Raw genomic sequence first — 15,131 nt, 5'->3', positions numbered from 1 at the left:
TACAAAACAGTTTTGAAAGTAATTAAAGGAGATCTAAATAAATGGAAAGACATCCCATGCTCATGGGTCAGAAGACTTAATATTTTTAAGATGGTAACACTCCCCAAATAGATCTACAGATTCAATGTAATACCCACCAAACTCCCAGCTGGCTTTTTTTTTTTTTTTGCAGAAACTGACAAGCTGATTCTAAAATACAAATGGAAATGCAAGGGACGTGGAATAGCCAAACAATTTTGAAAAAGAAAGCATAGTTAGAAGACTTAAAATTCCTGATTTCAAAACTTACAACAAAGCTATGGTAATCAAAACAATGTGGTACTGTCATGAAGACAGACATATAGATCAATGAAATACAACAAAGATCCAAGAAATAAACCCATGTGTTTATGGTCCACTGATTTTCAACAAGAGTGCCAAGACAATTCAATGGGGGAATGAATAGTCTTTTCAATAAATGGTGTGGGAATAGCCACAAAGAATGAAGTTGGACTCTTTACTTACACCATACACAAAAGTCCATCAAAATGGATCATAGATCTAAATATAAGGGCTAAAACTGTAAAGCCCTTGGAAAAAACAGGAGTAACTGTGACTTTGGGTTAGGCAAAGTCTTCCTAGATATGATACCAAAAGCATGAATGACAAAAGAATAAATAAATATATTGGACTTCATCAAAGTAAACACTTTTGCGCTCCAAAGAACACCATCAAGAAAATGAAAAGACAACTTACAGAATGGAAGAAAATATTTGCAAATCATTTCTGACAAGAGACTTGCATGTAGAATATACAAAGATCTCTTACAACCGAATAATCAAAAAGATATCCCAATTAAAAAATAGGTAAACGATCTGAATAGACATTAATCAAAAAAAAATACACATGGCCAATAAGCACATGAAAATATGTAACTTCATTAGCCATTAGGGAAATGCAAATCAAAATATCAATGAGATACTACTTCACACCCACCAGGATGGCTATAATAAAAAGACAGGTAGCAACAATGTGGAGAAATTGGAATCCTCATACATTGTTGGCAGGAATGTAAAATGGTACAGCCACTTTGGAAAACAGTTTTGCAGTTCCCTAAAATGTTACATTAGTTACCATATAACTCAGCAATTCCACCCCTAGGTTTACATCCAAGAGAATTGAAAACATGTGTCCATACCAAACCTATACACAAATATCCATAGAAATATTATTTATAGCAGCAAAAAAGTGGAAAAAACCCAAATGCCCATCAACTGATAAATGAATAAAATTTGATATATTCATACAATGGAATATTGTTTGGAAATTAAAGAAAAATGAATTACTGATAAATAGATGAAACTTGAAAACATTATGCTAAGTGAAAGAAGCCAGTCAGCCCGTCACAAAAGGCCACATATCGTATGATTCCATTTATATGAAATGTCAGAATAGGCAAATCCATAGAGAAAGAAAGTAGATTAGTGGTTGCCTGGGATTGATGGAGGGGTTATCGAGGAAATAAACAGCAGTAACTAGTGATGCATACAGGGTATCTTTGTGGGGTATGAAAATGTTATAGGATCCATTGTGGTGATGGTACACAATTCACAATTTGGTGAATATACTAAAACCCACTGAACTTTAAATGAGTGAATTTTGTGGTATGTGAATTATATCTCAGTGAGGTTATTATTTTAAGAAAAGAGAAATGGAAGTAGAGTTTCTAAAATTCTAAACCAACTGGTTTGAAAGATTCTTTTTCCTACAGTAGAAAAGCCTACTACATAGGCGACACTAATACCAGAATTTCCCAGCTCCATTTATCATATAAGCTGTAGAGTAAAAATTCTTAATTTTGTCCTGGTGTCTGAGTTTGACCCATGCCACAATTGCCTTTTGATTTCAAGATCTCACAATTTTGAATTCAATCTTGTTCATCTATGTCATCCTAAACTACCACTAGAAGGATTTATATATTTGGCTTTGAGCAGATTATTTTCCATATCCAATTGCCACATGTATTTTCTATAATCTGCTTACCATTTCTCCTCTTCTTAGGAAAGGATATCCAACCTTACACGTGATATTATGATTGGATTCACAACTGTCTTTTTGGATAGCCTAGGAAGAGAAAGTAAACAGAATTAGAGCAGACACGCAGGTGAAGTACTTGACCTTGATGGTCTAGAATTTTCCCGGCTGAGCCTTAGACTGCTTTGCTAGGATTTGTTTCTCAGTATAGTTGTGAGAGTCACAGCATTCTGGGATCACTTGTCCCACAGCCCAGGGAAATGTGAAAACATCACTTCGGTTAAGGATGGCTGTAGGATGAAGTGCATCACACCAGCCTGTCTAGATCTTCCACTGAAAAATGGGAGTACTAACAGCATCTACCTCACAGGGTGAATAGGTGGCTGCACAAAATAACCCACACATACTGGACCGACACATGGAAGCCCACAGTGAATGGTCGTCACTGGAGGAGTGGGTAAGAGCTTGAGTTCTGACCTGGAAACACCAGGATTTAAACTCTGATTCTACCACTGTTAGCTTTATCCTTGTCGGGACTCCTCAATTCTCTGGGCCTGATTTTCTGTCAAGTGGGATTAGTCGAACTCTATCTCATCAAATTGAAAATGACCTTGAATATGAGACTCACCAGTATTTTACATACCAATAAGAAGGAAACAATAATGCTGCCTGTTAAATTAACACAGCAATTGTAAAATGCAATTACAGAAATGTTAAATTGTGAAAAAAGGGGTTTATCTTAGAATCTCTGTAGTATAATAATACTTAGTACAAAGGAATTAATGAGAGTTAAATAACTATGAATAAGTAGAACTTGTAGAACAGTTTCTGACACATAATATGACTCAAGAAAAGACTGCTATTATTATTATTACTATTGTTGTCATTAGTAGGAGGAGAAGAGAGGCCTTGTTGATTTCATAGCTCTGCCTCTCTGCCAAGGCCATGAAGTCATTTGAAGAAGGTACAATGATATTTAATATAGTCCTCTTTTCTGAGAAGAATTCAGTGGTAATACTTTCCCAGCATCAATTTGCACATTTGGATTTTTAATTAACATTCTTTCCTGAATCTAAAATAGGTGGTAGTATAGGATGGATAAACAAGGTCCCACTGTATAGCACAGGGTATTCAATATCCTGTGAGAAACCATAATGGAAAAGAATATGAAAAAGAATATGTATATATATGTGTATAACTGAGTCACTTTGCTGTACAGAAGAAATTAACACAATATTGTAAATCAACAATACTTCAATAAAATAAAAAAAACTATAAAGAACTTAGAATAGTACATATCAGTAATAAGTGTTTATTATTATAAAATAAAATAGGTGGTAGTAATATAGGACATTTTTAAAGCCTATCTTAGTATCATGTTCCTAAGTGATATCCTAATAAATGGAGAGAAATGTCAGTGAAAATCTGAATTTATAGAAACTAGGCAATTAAAGTGTTTAATATTGTATATAATAAGTGTATTTGCTTTTAATATGAATTATATATATTACTAACTCATATATACTGAATTTTAATTCAGTATATTCATTCAGAGATCAGAATTAAAAGCAAATTTCAAATTTGGAAGTATTAATTAATCCTGATAGAGCATCTTATGCAGCTGTATGTTATTGCCAAAATAATAAAAAACTTCTGGGGAATTCCCTGGTGGTCCAGTGGTTAGGACCTGGCACTTTCACTGCCAGGGGCCTGGGTTCGATCACTGGTCAGGGAAGTAAGATCCTGCAAGCTGCGTGGCATGGTCAAAAAAAACAAAACAAAACAAAAACTAAAACAACCTTCTGTCATGACAATGAGACATAATCATTTAATACAACTCTCTTGCCAGTTTAAGGATTGTGTATAGAAAAAGTAGGGAATGGTATCGATTTTTTTGCATGTAAATATTTTGTTATCATTCAGCACGTGTATTACTCCTTCTCTGCCCTTCTGTTAAACTTTTGACTTTGAGTGTTATGTTTATTTTTTTTCTTGACTCAAGTCTCAATTTCAGTGGTGTAAGGCTTCTGTGAAGCATAATGTTTTTTTTTTTTTTTCGGTACGTGGGCCTCTCACTGCTGTGGCCTCTCCCGTTGAGGAGCACAGGCTCCGGACGCGCAGGCTCAGCGGCCATGGGTCACGGGCCCAGCTGCTCCGCGGCATGTGGGATCCTCCCAGACCGGGGCATGAACCCGTGTCCCCTGCATCGGCAGGCGGACTCTCAACCACTGCGCCACCAGGGAAGCCCATGCATAAAGTTTTGGTATATCAGAGATCCTCTCCTCATACTGAATCCAAGAAGAGTCGTAGAGCTCTAAAGAAATATATCCAGAAAAAGCTTTTAAAAAAATCTTGGTCCTTTCACCATCAGTGAGTACTAATTTTGTACAAAATGCTTTCTATTCTAAAATCAATGTAATAAAAATTTACCTCAGTAGTATGAAAAGTAGGTTCAACGTGTGAGTATTACAAGAATAAATAAATGTAAAACTAAAAGTTTACCTCAATTCCTGAAAAAATTAGATTTGGAGAATAATTCACTATGGTTCTGGTGTTATAGGCACTGTCCTCTTTATTTTTGACTGTGAGGCTAACATTGAACTTATCATTGTGGGACCTGACAATAAGCAGGCCCTTTTCTGTGGTGGAGACATCCAGGGCGAGGTCCGAGATACATTTTTCCTTGTTTCCACAATCTTTGGCAAAGGGAATCTGAAATGTTCACAGAAAAACATTTTTCAAACTTTAGCTAGGCATTACTGAAAATTACCTATGAACTTGCATAAAAGAAATGACATACTGCCGAAAGAAGAAAATCATAAAGAGAATAGATTTCACTGCAGAAATCATAAGGAATTTTTACAGTTGTTCCTATAATTGATAGGGGAAAATTATAACCTTTACTTTTGGTTATAAATTCTTCCATTCCTTTAAGGAATGCACAGTTTTCACAGATGTTTTTCAATGGCTTTCGTCTGCCAGAGTAGAACAGTTTCAAAGAAATAAGTCAAGTACTCTACAATCCAAAGTTATGAGAGAACACTGTAACACTCACCTCTGATTATGAGATTTTCTATTTAAAAGAATCAAATACTTAGGATCATAATAGCCTCAGTCAAGAGGGTAGAAAATGAGCAAGCCACATAACTGGGAGCTTCCCTTGACTCCTTTTCTTCATTAAGCCCTTCCCCTTATCTAATCAATCACCAAGAACAGTCCATTCTACCACTGTTCTAAATATTTCCCACAGCTCTCCTTGCCTCTCCATTTCCACTACCACCTCTAGTCCAACCCATCTTATTTCCTCCCTAGACTAAAGTAACAGCTTCCTGACTGGTCTCCCACACCCGCTCTTGATTCCCTCCAATCATTCTCCACTGCGCAGCTGAAGTAATCCTTAAAAAAAAAAAATCCAGTGGTATCAGTGAACCAATTAAAACCAACAATGGCATTCCACGGCTCCTCAAAAACATTTAAAATCTGTGCAGTGGCATAAAGTCCTGGTGATCTGGCTCCTGCTTATGCCTCCTGCCTCATCCCACATGACCTTCTGCCCTTGCTCTTCGGCTTCAGCCATGCTAGTGATTTTAGTTTAGTTCCTTTTATGCCTCAGAACCTTTGCACATATCCCTCTGCTTGGACCACTGCTCTTCCACTTCCTAGGCTTCAGGTCTCAAATGCAATGTCATAAGTTCCAGGGAGTGGCCCTGAAACACTTCAGTCTAGCAGAAGTTCCCGTTGAGCTCTGGAAGTTCTCCAGAGCATGTGCTTTAATTACTACCTAATAACTATTTCCTAGGTTAGACTGTAAGCTCTGATGTCTGGTACATATTAGACACTCAATAAATATATTTGGAAGGGAGAAGGGAAAGCAGAAGATAGGTGCGGGGGAAAGCTAATTCTCCACCACTAGTGATTCCTCCATTGGTGCCACACTTGTGATCCCATCCTTTTACCCACTCACTCACTCTTTCTCAGGGGTGGGACAGTAGACTCTGTGAATTTGGAAGCAAAAACTAGGTGAACACAGCTCAGTCCCTTCCTGTCTCTTCTGCTCTTGGGGCGGTGGTGAGCTCATGGGAAGCATACATCTACATTTCCATTCTGCAAGTTTTACAAGGTGGGCCCCCCGAAAGGCCCGAGATTGCTGGCCTGAGATTGCCGAGCACTGCTAATGACCTATTTGGTTACCTGTGGTCTATGCCTGGCTCCGTAGGAGGACACCCATTATACCCAAACCATGCCCTGCAACCCAGTGTTCATTAGTAATAAAGGGGAGTTCCAATTGGCCAACCCATGTCTTTCTTTCGATTGGTCCTAAATTTAGGGGCGATAAAAATAGGTGTCATTTATAAGTTCCCTTAAACTCCAACAGTAGGAAGTTAGAAGAATTGGGAGAAGTCTAGAAGAGTCTAATTCTTTTTTTTTTTTTTTTTTTTGCGGTACGCGGGCCTCTCACTGCTGTGGTCTCTCCCGTTGCGGAGCACAGGCTGTGGATGCGCAGGCTCAGCGGCCATGGCTTACGGGCCCAGCCACTCCGCGGCATGTGGGATCTTCCCAGACCGGGGCATGAACATGTGTCCCCTATCGGCAGGCGGACTCTCAACCACTGCGCCACCAGGGAAGCCCTAATTCTTTTTTTTTTAATAATATAATTGATTTAGGCTTCTGTGTATACATCTGTTTATGTGTTTCAGTTTTTTTCCCCAATATATCCACAAATAAGTATTCTGAATTTTAAAAAATCTGACTCACATATTCATGTACTGAATTTGGTAAAGAATCATCAAGAACGGGCCCATTTTCTGGATCGGTAAGATTAAAATCCAAAGTTATTCTCACAGAGTCCCGAAAGTCATGCTTGTCCTAGAGGTGAAAACATAAAATATGTTATCGGCATCATATTAATTGGATGTTCTGACCTTGTCATGGCTTCCTTCTTCTGCCCTGTGTGCCAGGCTCACTGGACATTCTTGTGTACCTGATCTGACATATAATCTGATCAGGCTTTTGCTTCACTGGAGAGAGACTGCCCTTCTACCTTGACAAGGGACGCTGCTAGAACGAATGCAGAGGCTTCCTATTGCAACCAGTTGACTCATGTCCAGCTTCTCAGATGGGCCTGCTGGAATGATGGATAGGTCGTACTTGGCCATGTCAGGATGTACCCCTCAAAGCTACTTACATAATAATATCCTTTCTCTTGAGACCTCGAGCTAAAAATCACTGTGTAATACTTATAGGAAAGTCTTTCAACTTCAAGGGAGCAACCCTTCTTTAAATTGAGTTGCATTTCATTAATATAATATATACCTTGAGTTGTAAGAATTTTATATGTGAAATGATATGAAAATAATATGGATGTGATGAACATTGTTTATACTATCATCATTGACAGCCATCATTCATGACATATCCAGAATTATGAGCTTTATACACATTATTAAGAATTATTTCAACAATCCTCCAAGATGCATACTAATTACAGTCTTTATTTTACAGATAGAAAACTGAGTCTCTAAGAGACTAAACCACTTTGTCAAAATTACTCAGAAAGTGAGGAAGCTGGGAAACAAATTCCATCCTGGCTGACCCCAGAAAAAATGTTAAAGTATCCATTAAAATCCAGAAGAATTTTGGAAATTTTGAAACTAGTTCATTCCTTTTAATCCCAGTGCCTAGATATAGCTAGATACTAAATTTTTGGAGAAACATATACTACAGTGCTTTTTTAGCAGGTTGGAGGCACTGCCAAATCTGGTTTCATGGCTTTTCAAATCTTATCCCAGTTCTAACTCCTAAATGTTCAATTCTGATGAAACAAATTAAAAGAAACCCTCCATTTTTATTTTTCTAATCATAAATTGACTTCAATGTTGACCAAATAAGCTTATTTTGACATATGTCATGGGGAATATTGACTTGAAAATCACTGAGGAAGAGTAAACATGGCACACCAGCACGCATGTCTTCTGTCACTTTCCTGCCCCTGACTACAATATTTTCAAAATATGGAAGATGAATGCATCAAGAATACAGAAATAAGTCAGAGGTGGGGCAAACAGGCCTATTTCATTTAAAATTCTAAGATCATGTTCAAGTCTCTAAGTCTCAATCTCTGTTAACAAAATCAGTGTTTTCTCAGTGCATCCATTCTTCTTTTCTTCTTCTTTAGTGTCATGTACCTTTTAAGAAAATGTTTAAGAAACTCCTGTCCCACATACACAGTGACCCGATAAAATACATTTAAAATGGTTCAAACTGGCTTATCAGCCATCTCTAGAGGTTCATCATTTGCTTTCCAAGGCTCCCTCATCCACCAAAACAGGGACAGGTAGCACAAAGTCTACAGATGATAGAAAACACCAGATCTTTTTCCTTTAATCTAAAGTCAAAGAGTGAAACACATAGTTCAGTGGACAAGAACAGACCCTGGAACGCATATGGCCCAACAGTTTCCCCTCAGGGCATTTAAGCACTTCTGACGGACAAGGCCCACAAAAGTTCAACGAGTTAGATTCTAACTTGTTGTTAAAGTTCAACTTGAAAGAAAGAATGAATGAATGAAATGAATAAATGAATGAAATACAAGGTCTCTATCAATTGGTGGACTGTGCCTTTTGATGTTCCATAATGTATGGATATTTGACAGCATACACAGGGAAGATGAAAGATAGTTTTATGAAATGTATTTGGAAATTAGAAAATCAGACCTGTGATTTTCCGATAAAAGTGAACAAAGTTTAATTCATGATTTGCGCTTTGAAATAAAAGTAAGATTGACTGGCTTGAAATAAGACATCTATACTTTATTTTTGATTTGGAACAAGGCAGCTATTATATATGATTTACTTGCCAACATGTAGAAGGAATGCTTAGTGCATTCTGATTCTCGAACTGTGATGTTTCTTTGAATCTTCCTCTCTTGAGTTCCAGAGAAAAAACTCCGTGATATCTGTCTTAGAGAATCTAGTGTGATACGGTATTGCATATCTATAAAAATAAAAAAAGAATAATTGACAGATATGTTCATTTCAGGTCATTTTCATATGATCCAGTTCATTAAATTAACATTACAGAAAAATCTCTTGGGCAATCAGTCGACAAAAGTTCTCTGTTATTCAGCATATCCATACTACTGTAATACAATGTATTTGCAGTCATGAAGATAACCTTGAAGAACTCTGTAGAACTGCTTTCTGAGTTCACAAGGCTTTTAATGTTTAATTACGCTTATTTTAAAATGTATATGTATGTTTACACACACACACACACACACCCCTACATACCACCTAATTTCTTGTCCATGCCTATGTTTACTGGGTTTTCACTTAATTTTTTTTTTTTTTTAGTGTAGAAATGTTGGATCCCTGATTGGAATATTTGTTATGTTGTATTTCAATAGAGAAAAAAATACATTAGTGACATTTTAACCTATTTTATAGAAAATGTCATTTTAGACTATGTTCAAAGGATATAATAATATAAGCCTAATAAATAAGTTTAACAAAATAAGCACACCACAATGAGCAAAATGAGTTAAACCTTATACTTTCTATGAAGGCAACAATCTTTCTTACTTGATTGCTTAATTACTACACAAAAATAAGACAAATAATGTTGCATATGAAAATGTTAATTGTTATTTTACATTCCTGTACCTCATTTATCTTCCAGTCAGAGGTCCACTGCAGATCATAAATATGCACATGTAGAAAAAATTTAGAAAAATAGATTTTAAGGATTAGGGGTTTTTCTCATTCTACTTGTATTTGGTTTGCAGAGTAAATTACTCTTCGACAGCCAATGGCCTTCATAGTTTTGACTCCAACATGTTTCAATATCATTAAAAACTGCTTTAGAAATTGTAGAGTGCAGGAAAAAGGGGGATACCCAGGCTGACGTGATGTGCCTGAGAACATACATGGAATCTGTCTGACACTCAAAAACCAGGGTCACCTCCTGACTGGAGCAAAGGAATCTCAGGAAGGTAGGGTGTCTGGGCAGTCAGGTCCTTACTGGAGAGAGCCCAGTTTCCAACTCTGCCTCTCAACTGGTGTCTCTGTCTTTCTCTCTCTTTAGCACTTGACTGTTCAGAGTCAAAAGGAGAGCCAGAGGGGAAACATGGAATCCAGCTGTGGAAGGCCACCAAACATAAGCATGTAGTTTCTGCTCCAGAATTTACTGGGTTCCATAACCTATTCCTTCTGCAATAGAATTTTTTTCAAGGTTCAACCTGTTTGCAGGGGCAAAGGTGATGTGCAGATTCCTATCATCGAGGGAAATAAAAAAAAATATCTCACTGGATTTCATCATGCAGGAGCAAATACATTGTCCTCCTGCCCCAAAGTGCTTCTGTATATATGACACTTACCAGCTTCGTAAACCCTGTCTTCTTTGGACTTCAATTTCACATCAAAACACACTGTGGCATTTATGCATACTGTTTCCTTTCCCTCCACGCGGCAGTTTTTCTTTTGAATATTCACTTTATTGGGTTCAAAATTCATGGTCACTTTAACTACAGCCACATCTCGGGACCTGCAAACACATAAGCCATGGTGATGACTCACACATTTTTACATTTAATGCATGCCATCATTTTGGGAGTGCAAAGTGAGTGCATCAAAGAGGATTCTTCTTTGTATACAGTATGGGTTCTCAGGACTCCTTTCTCTCTTGAATCTTTGATATAGAAGAAATTGTAATTGATGTTCTGAAGGCACCCAGGTTATTCTGGAACCATGTTAGGCTTTGGTTTCTGAAGGGTAGCAGAATATGCAACCCTAAAATATGTCTATAGGAGTTTAGGACAGGCCACCCCCAAACATGCCGCTTTGGTATATTGATTTTGAGCTGCAGGCACTTAAAACACAAAAAATGCAGGGAGAGGCTTTCTCTGAACTCTGCTTACCTGCTTAAAGACAGATCCTCCAAAAGAAACTCACTTGTCATAAATCTCTACCCAGGAGTTTCATCAACCAGGGAAAATTGACTCATTACAAGAGAGGAGGTTGCAGTGGACACCACACCCAGACAAACTTTGTTGCAAACCATCTTACCTCCCATCTATTCTCCTGAGGGCCTATTCATCTTTCCTAACAAAATCATTTACTCTCCCCTGAGGCCTACAGCCCCCTCCCCTTTCCCTATTAAGATGATTTTTAAGTGTGAATGTTAAGCTACCTGGGGAAGCTATTCATTTTTCCCTGGGATCTCCCATGTATACATGAGGTATACGTGTTAATAAACTTCTGCGTTTTTTTTTTTTATTTGCCTTCTTTTACTACAGTCGTCTCAGCCAACAACTCAGAAGGGTAAAGACAAAATTATTTTTCATCCCCTACAATTTATAGGCCAAAGACCCATATTGCCCATGATAGAAAAGAGATAAAACCAAGCAACCAGGTGCAACCTTAGAACCAAAACCATATTTTCCGCACTTTTGAGTTTGCTCCCAATCTGGAAAGAGTCCAGAGGCCCCTGGACATCGTTTCTGCACTATTAATACTTGTCTGTTCTTCTTGTAGGTTCAGCCTTGTCCCTGTTTCTGAGAAGGAGAAGCAGAATAGCATTTGAAGCGCTGTGCTAGGCACACATGCTATTTATTATTCATTTAAATTTTAAATTAACTTTCATAACAAGATATGATATTATCTCTCTTTCATATGTGAGATAACTGAGCCTCTGAGAGATCAAGTATATTTTATCCAAGGTCAAAAGCTGTTCAGAGGGCAAAATTGGGATTTTAAACCCAGTCTTTTTAGTTCCAAAGCCCAGTGATTTCCAGTAATCTGAAGTGAGAGCAGAGTAATACAAAATTAGGCAGAGTATACGGAGCTTGATGCTAATGCCTTAGAATAAAGCCAGCATAATTGTTGAACACCGTTATCTGGTTTCTGCCTTGTAACCAGACTGGCTCTTTAGAGCTAGGTATCTTGTGAATACATAGGTCCCTGCTTATGCTTTTGCGTTTGAAAAGAAAAATTATAGTTATTTTTCTTTTAAAACAATTTACACATAGAAAATATGAAAATATAGTAAAGGAAACAAAGAAAATACAAATCAGTTGTAATTCTATCATTCAACAATAATCACCATTCATATACATATATATGTACATCTGTATAGAGAGAGACGCATACACACACATACATGCATAAGTATACACACACACACACACACACTGGCCCATATACATATACAAGCATAAGTACTTTAAAAACATAATATAATAAACAACCTTCCAATATTTCTATTTTTCTGAGAATATTATTGTTAATGGCAGTATACGATTCCAACACATGCATGAACCATAATCTAGTTACTCAAAGCTCTCTTACTGGATATTTATCTTACCTTCTTCAAAAAATATCTATAACCTACAGCACTGTGATTACTCTAAAGACCATACATCTTTAACCATAAACTATATCTTCAAAAAATTATTAGGAGGTAAAATTAAAAAGTATGAACATTTTAAGGCTTTTTAACACTTCAGTGACAAATGCCTGCTAATGCGTTTTAACCAGTTTACTGTTTCACCAGCAACGAATGAGTGAATGAGCGTGTCTAGTTTCCTGCTTGGAAGTTTGGATCCTCTGGGCATGAGGCTGCCTTGACCACTCCCCAACCCACATCTCGTCTCTGCCCCACGCAGATCTTTACAGCGTCTGTGGCTCAGTCTACCCACAGGATGGGGTTCTCCCATTTGCTCCTGGATGTCCCTGACTGCTGGGTGGGCCTATGTTTATCACCTGTCATCCATATCCACTCTCAATCCCTCCTTCAGCATTGAAAATCTTGGTCTTCACGTTGCAGTATACTGGTTTAGTCCATTTTGCTGGGCGACAACAGGGACCCAAGTCTGTCATTCTGGCCCCTCGATGATAAAGCCTTGACTGGGGACAGGAAAAGGCCAGAAACAAGTTTTCAGGGCTTTGTAAGAAGCCCTTGAGGCAAAACTGGAGAATAAAAATCGTCCTTAAAACGTATGTATATTTTTTGGGCTTCCCTGGTGGCACAGTGGTTGAGAGTCCGCCTGCCGATGCAGGGGACACGGGTTTGTGCCCCGGTCCAGGAAGATCCCACATGCCGCGGAGCGGCTAGGCCCGTGAGCCATGGCCGCTGAGCCTGCGCGTCCAGAGCCTGTGCTCTGCAACGGGAGAGGCCACAGCAGTGAGAGGCCCGCGTACCGCAAAAAACAAAACAAAAAAAACTATGTATATTTTTTAATATACAGGGGTAAATACAATAAATATTCCTGGGTAAAGATTATCTTAATGAATTAATCCAGGATTAACAGTTCGAACAAAAACTAAATGTTCTCTTTGTTCCCGAAACTGGTGACTTCTGGTCTGGAGCCTTGCTTTCGGGTGGGCTCCCCCGAAAGTCACAGCCATTGCTGCCCAGCATTCTCCCCTCCTAGGCATCACCTTTCAGTTTTCCTTTCCCTCTACTGTACAGTTAAAAATATTTTTTAAAAAACATAATGGTTACTCTGTATAGTTTAGTGTACAACTTTTACTTGACCATTAGTTCTTAAGGATTATCTTAAATTATGACAAAGTCATATTTTCCAGTCTCTATCTTCACCTCTTTCACAATTTTCTTTACTATCCTTCTACATAAAGTTTGGCAAAAGACTATCTGAATTGCACTAAACTAATGATTAATTTGAAAGAATCAACATGTGGACTTTCCATTGAGGCACATGGCATAAATATTTTTTTATTTATTAAATCCTTCCTTTATATGTCTTAACAAAGTTTGCAACATATTTCAAAATTATCACACAAATTTCTCGTTAAGGTTATTGACACTTTTTAGTCACATTTTTTTCAAATAGAACCTTTTTGAAATCATGTCTTATTAACTAGTTAAAGCTAGTTATTAATGCTATTAATAAATTATTTTTATTAATAAGTTAATTGATTAATAAAATGGTATTAATGAATATATGTGACGATTGATGAGGATTTTACAGTTAACTGAAATTAATTTGAGGATGCAGGCATTTTAAAGGTGATAGATATTACTGTATCTATTACAGTAGAAAAGATATAAAGTAGAAAAGATATTACTGTAGATGCTTCTATGCTTGACCAACAATGTAAACATAATCAGACAGCGGTGCACAAATGTCTAGTTCTATGTGTTAGGTAAATGAATGAAGAGCTAAAAGCTTGTAAGTAACTTAAATTTAGGGAAAGTTTCTTGTTTATATACATCCTGTATGAGGCTCACTTTCCCCTATGCTTCCCTACAAGCAGAATACTTATGTTAGTGACAATTACATGATAGATACCCCAATTAAGTGTTGATTCTATTTGTTCCTTTAATATGGTTTCTCTATTTTTAAGATTTATCAACTTCTCAGATTCCCAAACTGCATAATTTTTATCTGAATAATGGAGCACAAAAAGAAACAGACATTTGGTATATAAATTCTAATCATACTCTGAGCTCTGGAACTGTTTGGAAAATATTATCATATTAATTGGATGTTATTCAAATACATACCAGAAGAGGGCAGCACCACCAAGGCCCCCAATAGTGACATCAGTCAGACCGTCACCATTTAAATCCATTTCTCCGTGGATAGACTGGCCAAAAAATTTCAGTGTCTCGCCATCTCCCCCTGATGGAATACGCTGTGAAAATCCCAGCAGAGAGTTTTTAATGTCAGAAGAGTCTCTTCAAAAACAGTTTCAAATAAATCTGAGAACTTGGATTGGTTAACAAAAAATTAAAATTAGAGATCTTTTGGAAACCTGCCCAAGAGGCCCCTCGTGTGGAGACAAGAGGAATTACTCAGATATTCCCAAAGGATATTCTTTTTATAGTGCAGACAAAATCATTTCAGGGTTATTGACACCAGGGAGAGGGGAAAATATATAACGTCATCTTGTCCAATCCTCAAGGAAAACATTATGAATAACTGGCTCTACTTTCTAGTTCCTGTTCAATTCCATTACACAGAGATATTTAAAGGTGCTGTAAACACATCATACAAGCAAGAGGGGGAGTACAAAATTATCCTAGGGTCAGTTTGGGGTTCACTGAACTTTGAGGCTGGGTATAAATAATACATGCTATCAAATACATTTTTCAATATG

At 37.4% G+C, this 15,131-nt stretch overlaps 1 protein-coding gene across 1 annotated transcript in view; it reads right to left on the bottom strand.

Annotated features, from left to right (window-relative positions):
- The window catches only part of ITGA1 (integrin subunit alpha 1), a 174,910-nt gene that overhangs the window by 29,565 nt on the left and 130,214 nt on the right, over positions 1-15,131 (bottom strand). Inside the window, exons 15-20 of the mRNA XM_022597745.3 lie at positions 14,536-14,666; positions 10,388-10,554; positions 8,870-9,006; positions 6,769-6,879; positions 4,516-4,725; positions 2,023-2,103 (exon numbers count right to left, since the gene is read on the bottom strand). Of these exons, the coding sequence (XP_022453453.1) occupies positions 2,023-2,103; positions 4,516-4,725; positions 6,769-6,879; positions 8,870-9,006; positions 10,388-10,554; positions 14,536-14,666 (837 nt within the window). The remainder of the gene's footprint in view (positions 1-2,022; positions 2,104-4,515; positions 4,726-6,768; positions 6,880-8,869; positions 9,007-10,387; positions 10,555-14,535; positions 14,667-15,131) is intronic.

This window comes from Delphinapterus leucas, chromosome 3 (genome assembly GCF_059928025.1).
Source record: "Delphinapterus leucas isolate spDelLeu-1000000601 "Yukka" chromosome 3, BTC_Dleu_Yukka2, whole genome shotgun sequence".
Lineage (NCBI taxonomy): Eukaryota > Metazoa > Chordata > Mammalia > Artiodactyla > Monodontidae > Delphinapterus > Delphinapterus leucas.
Note: the sequence above shows the minus strand (reverse complement) of the source record. Positions and strands in the feature narration are given on the sequence as shown.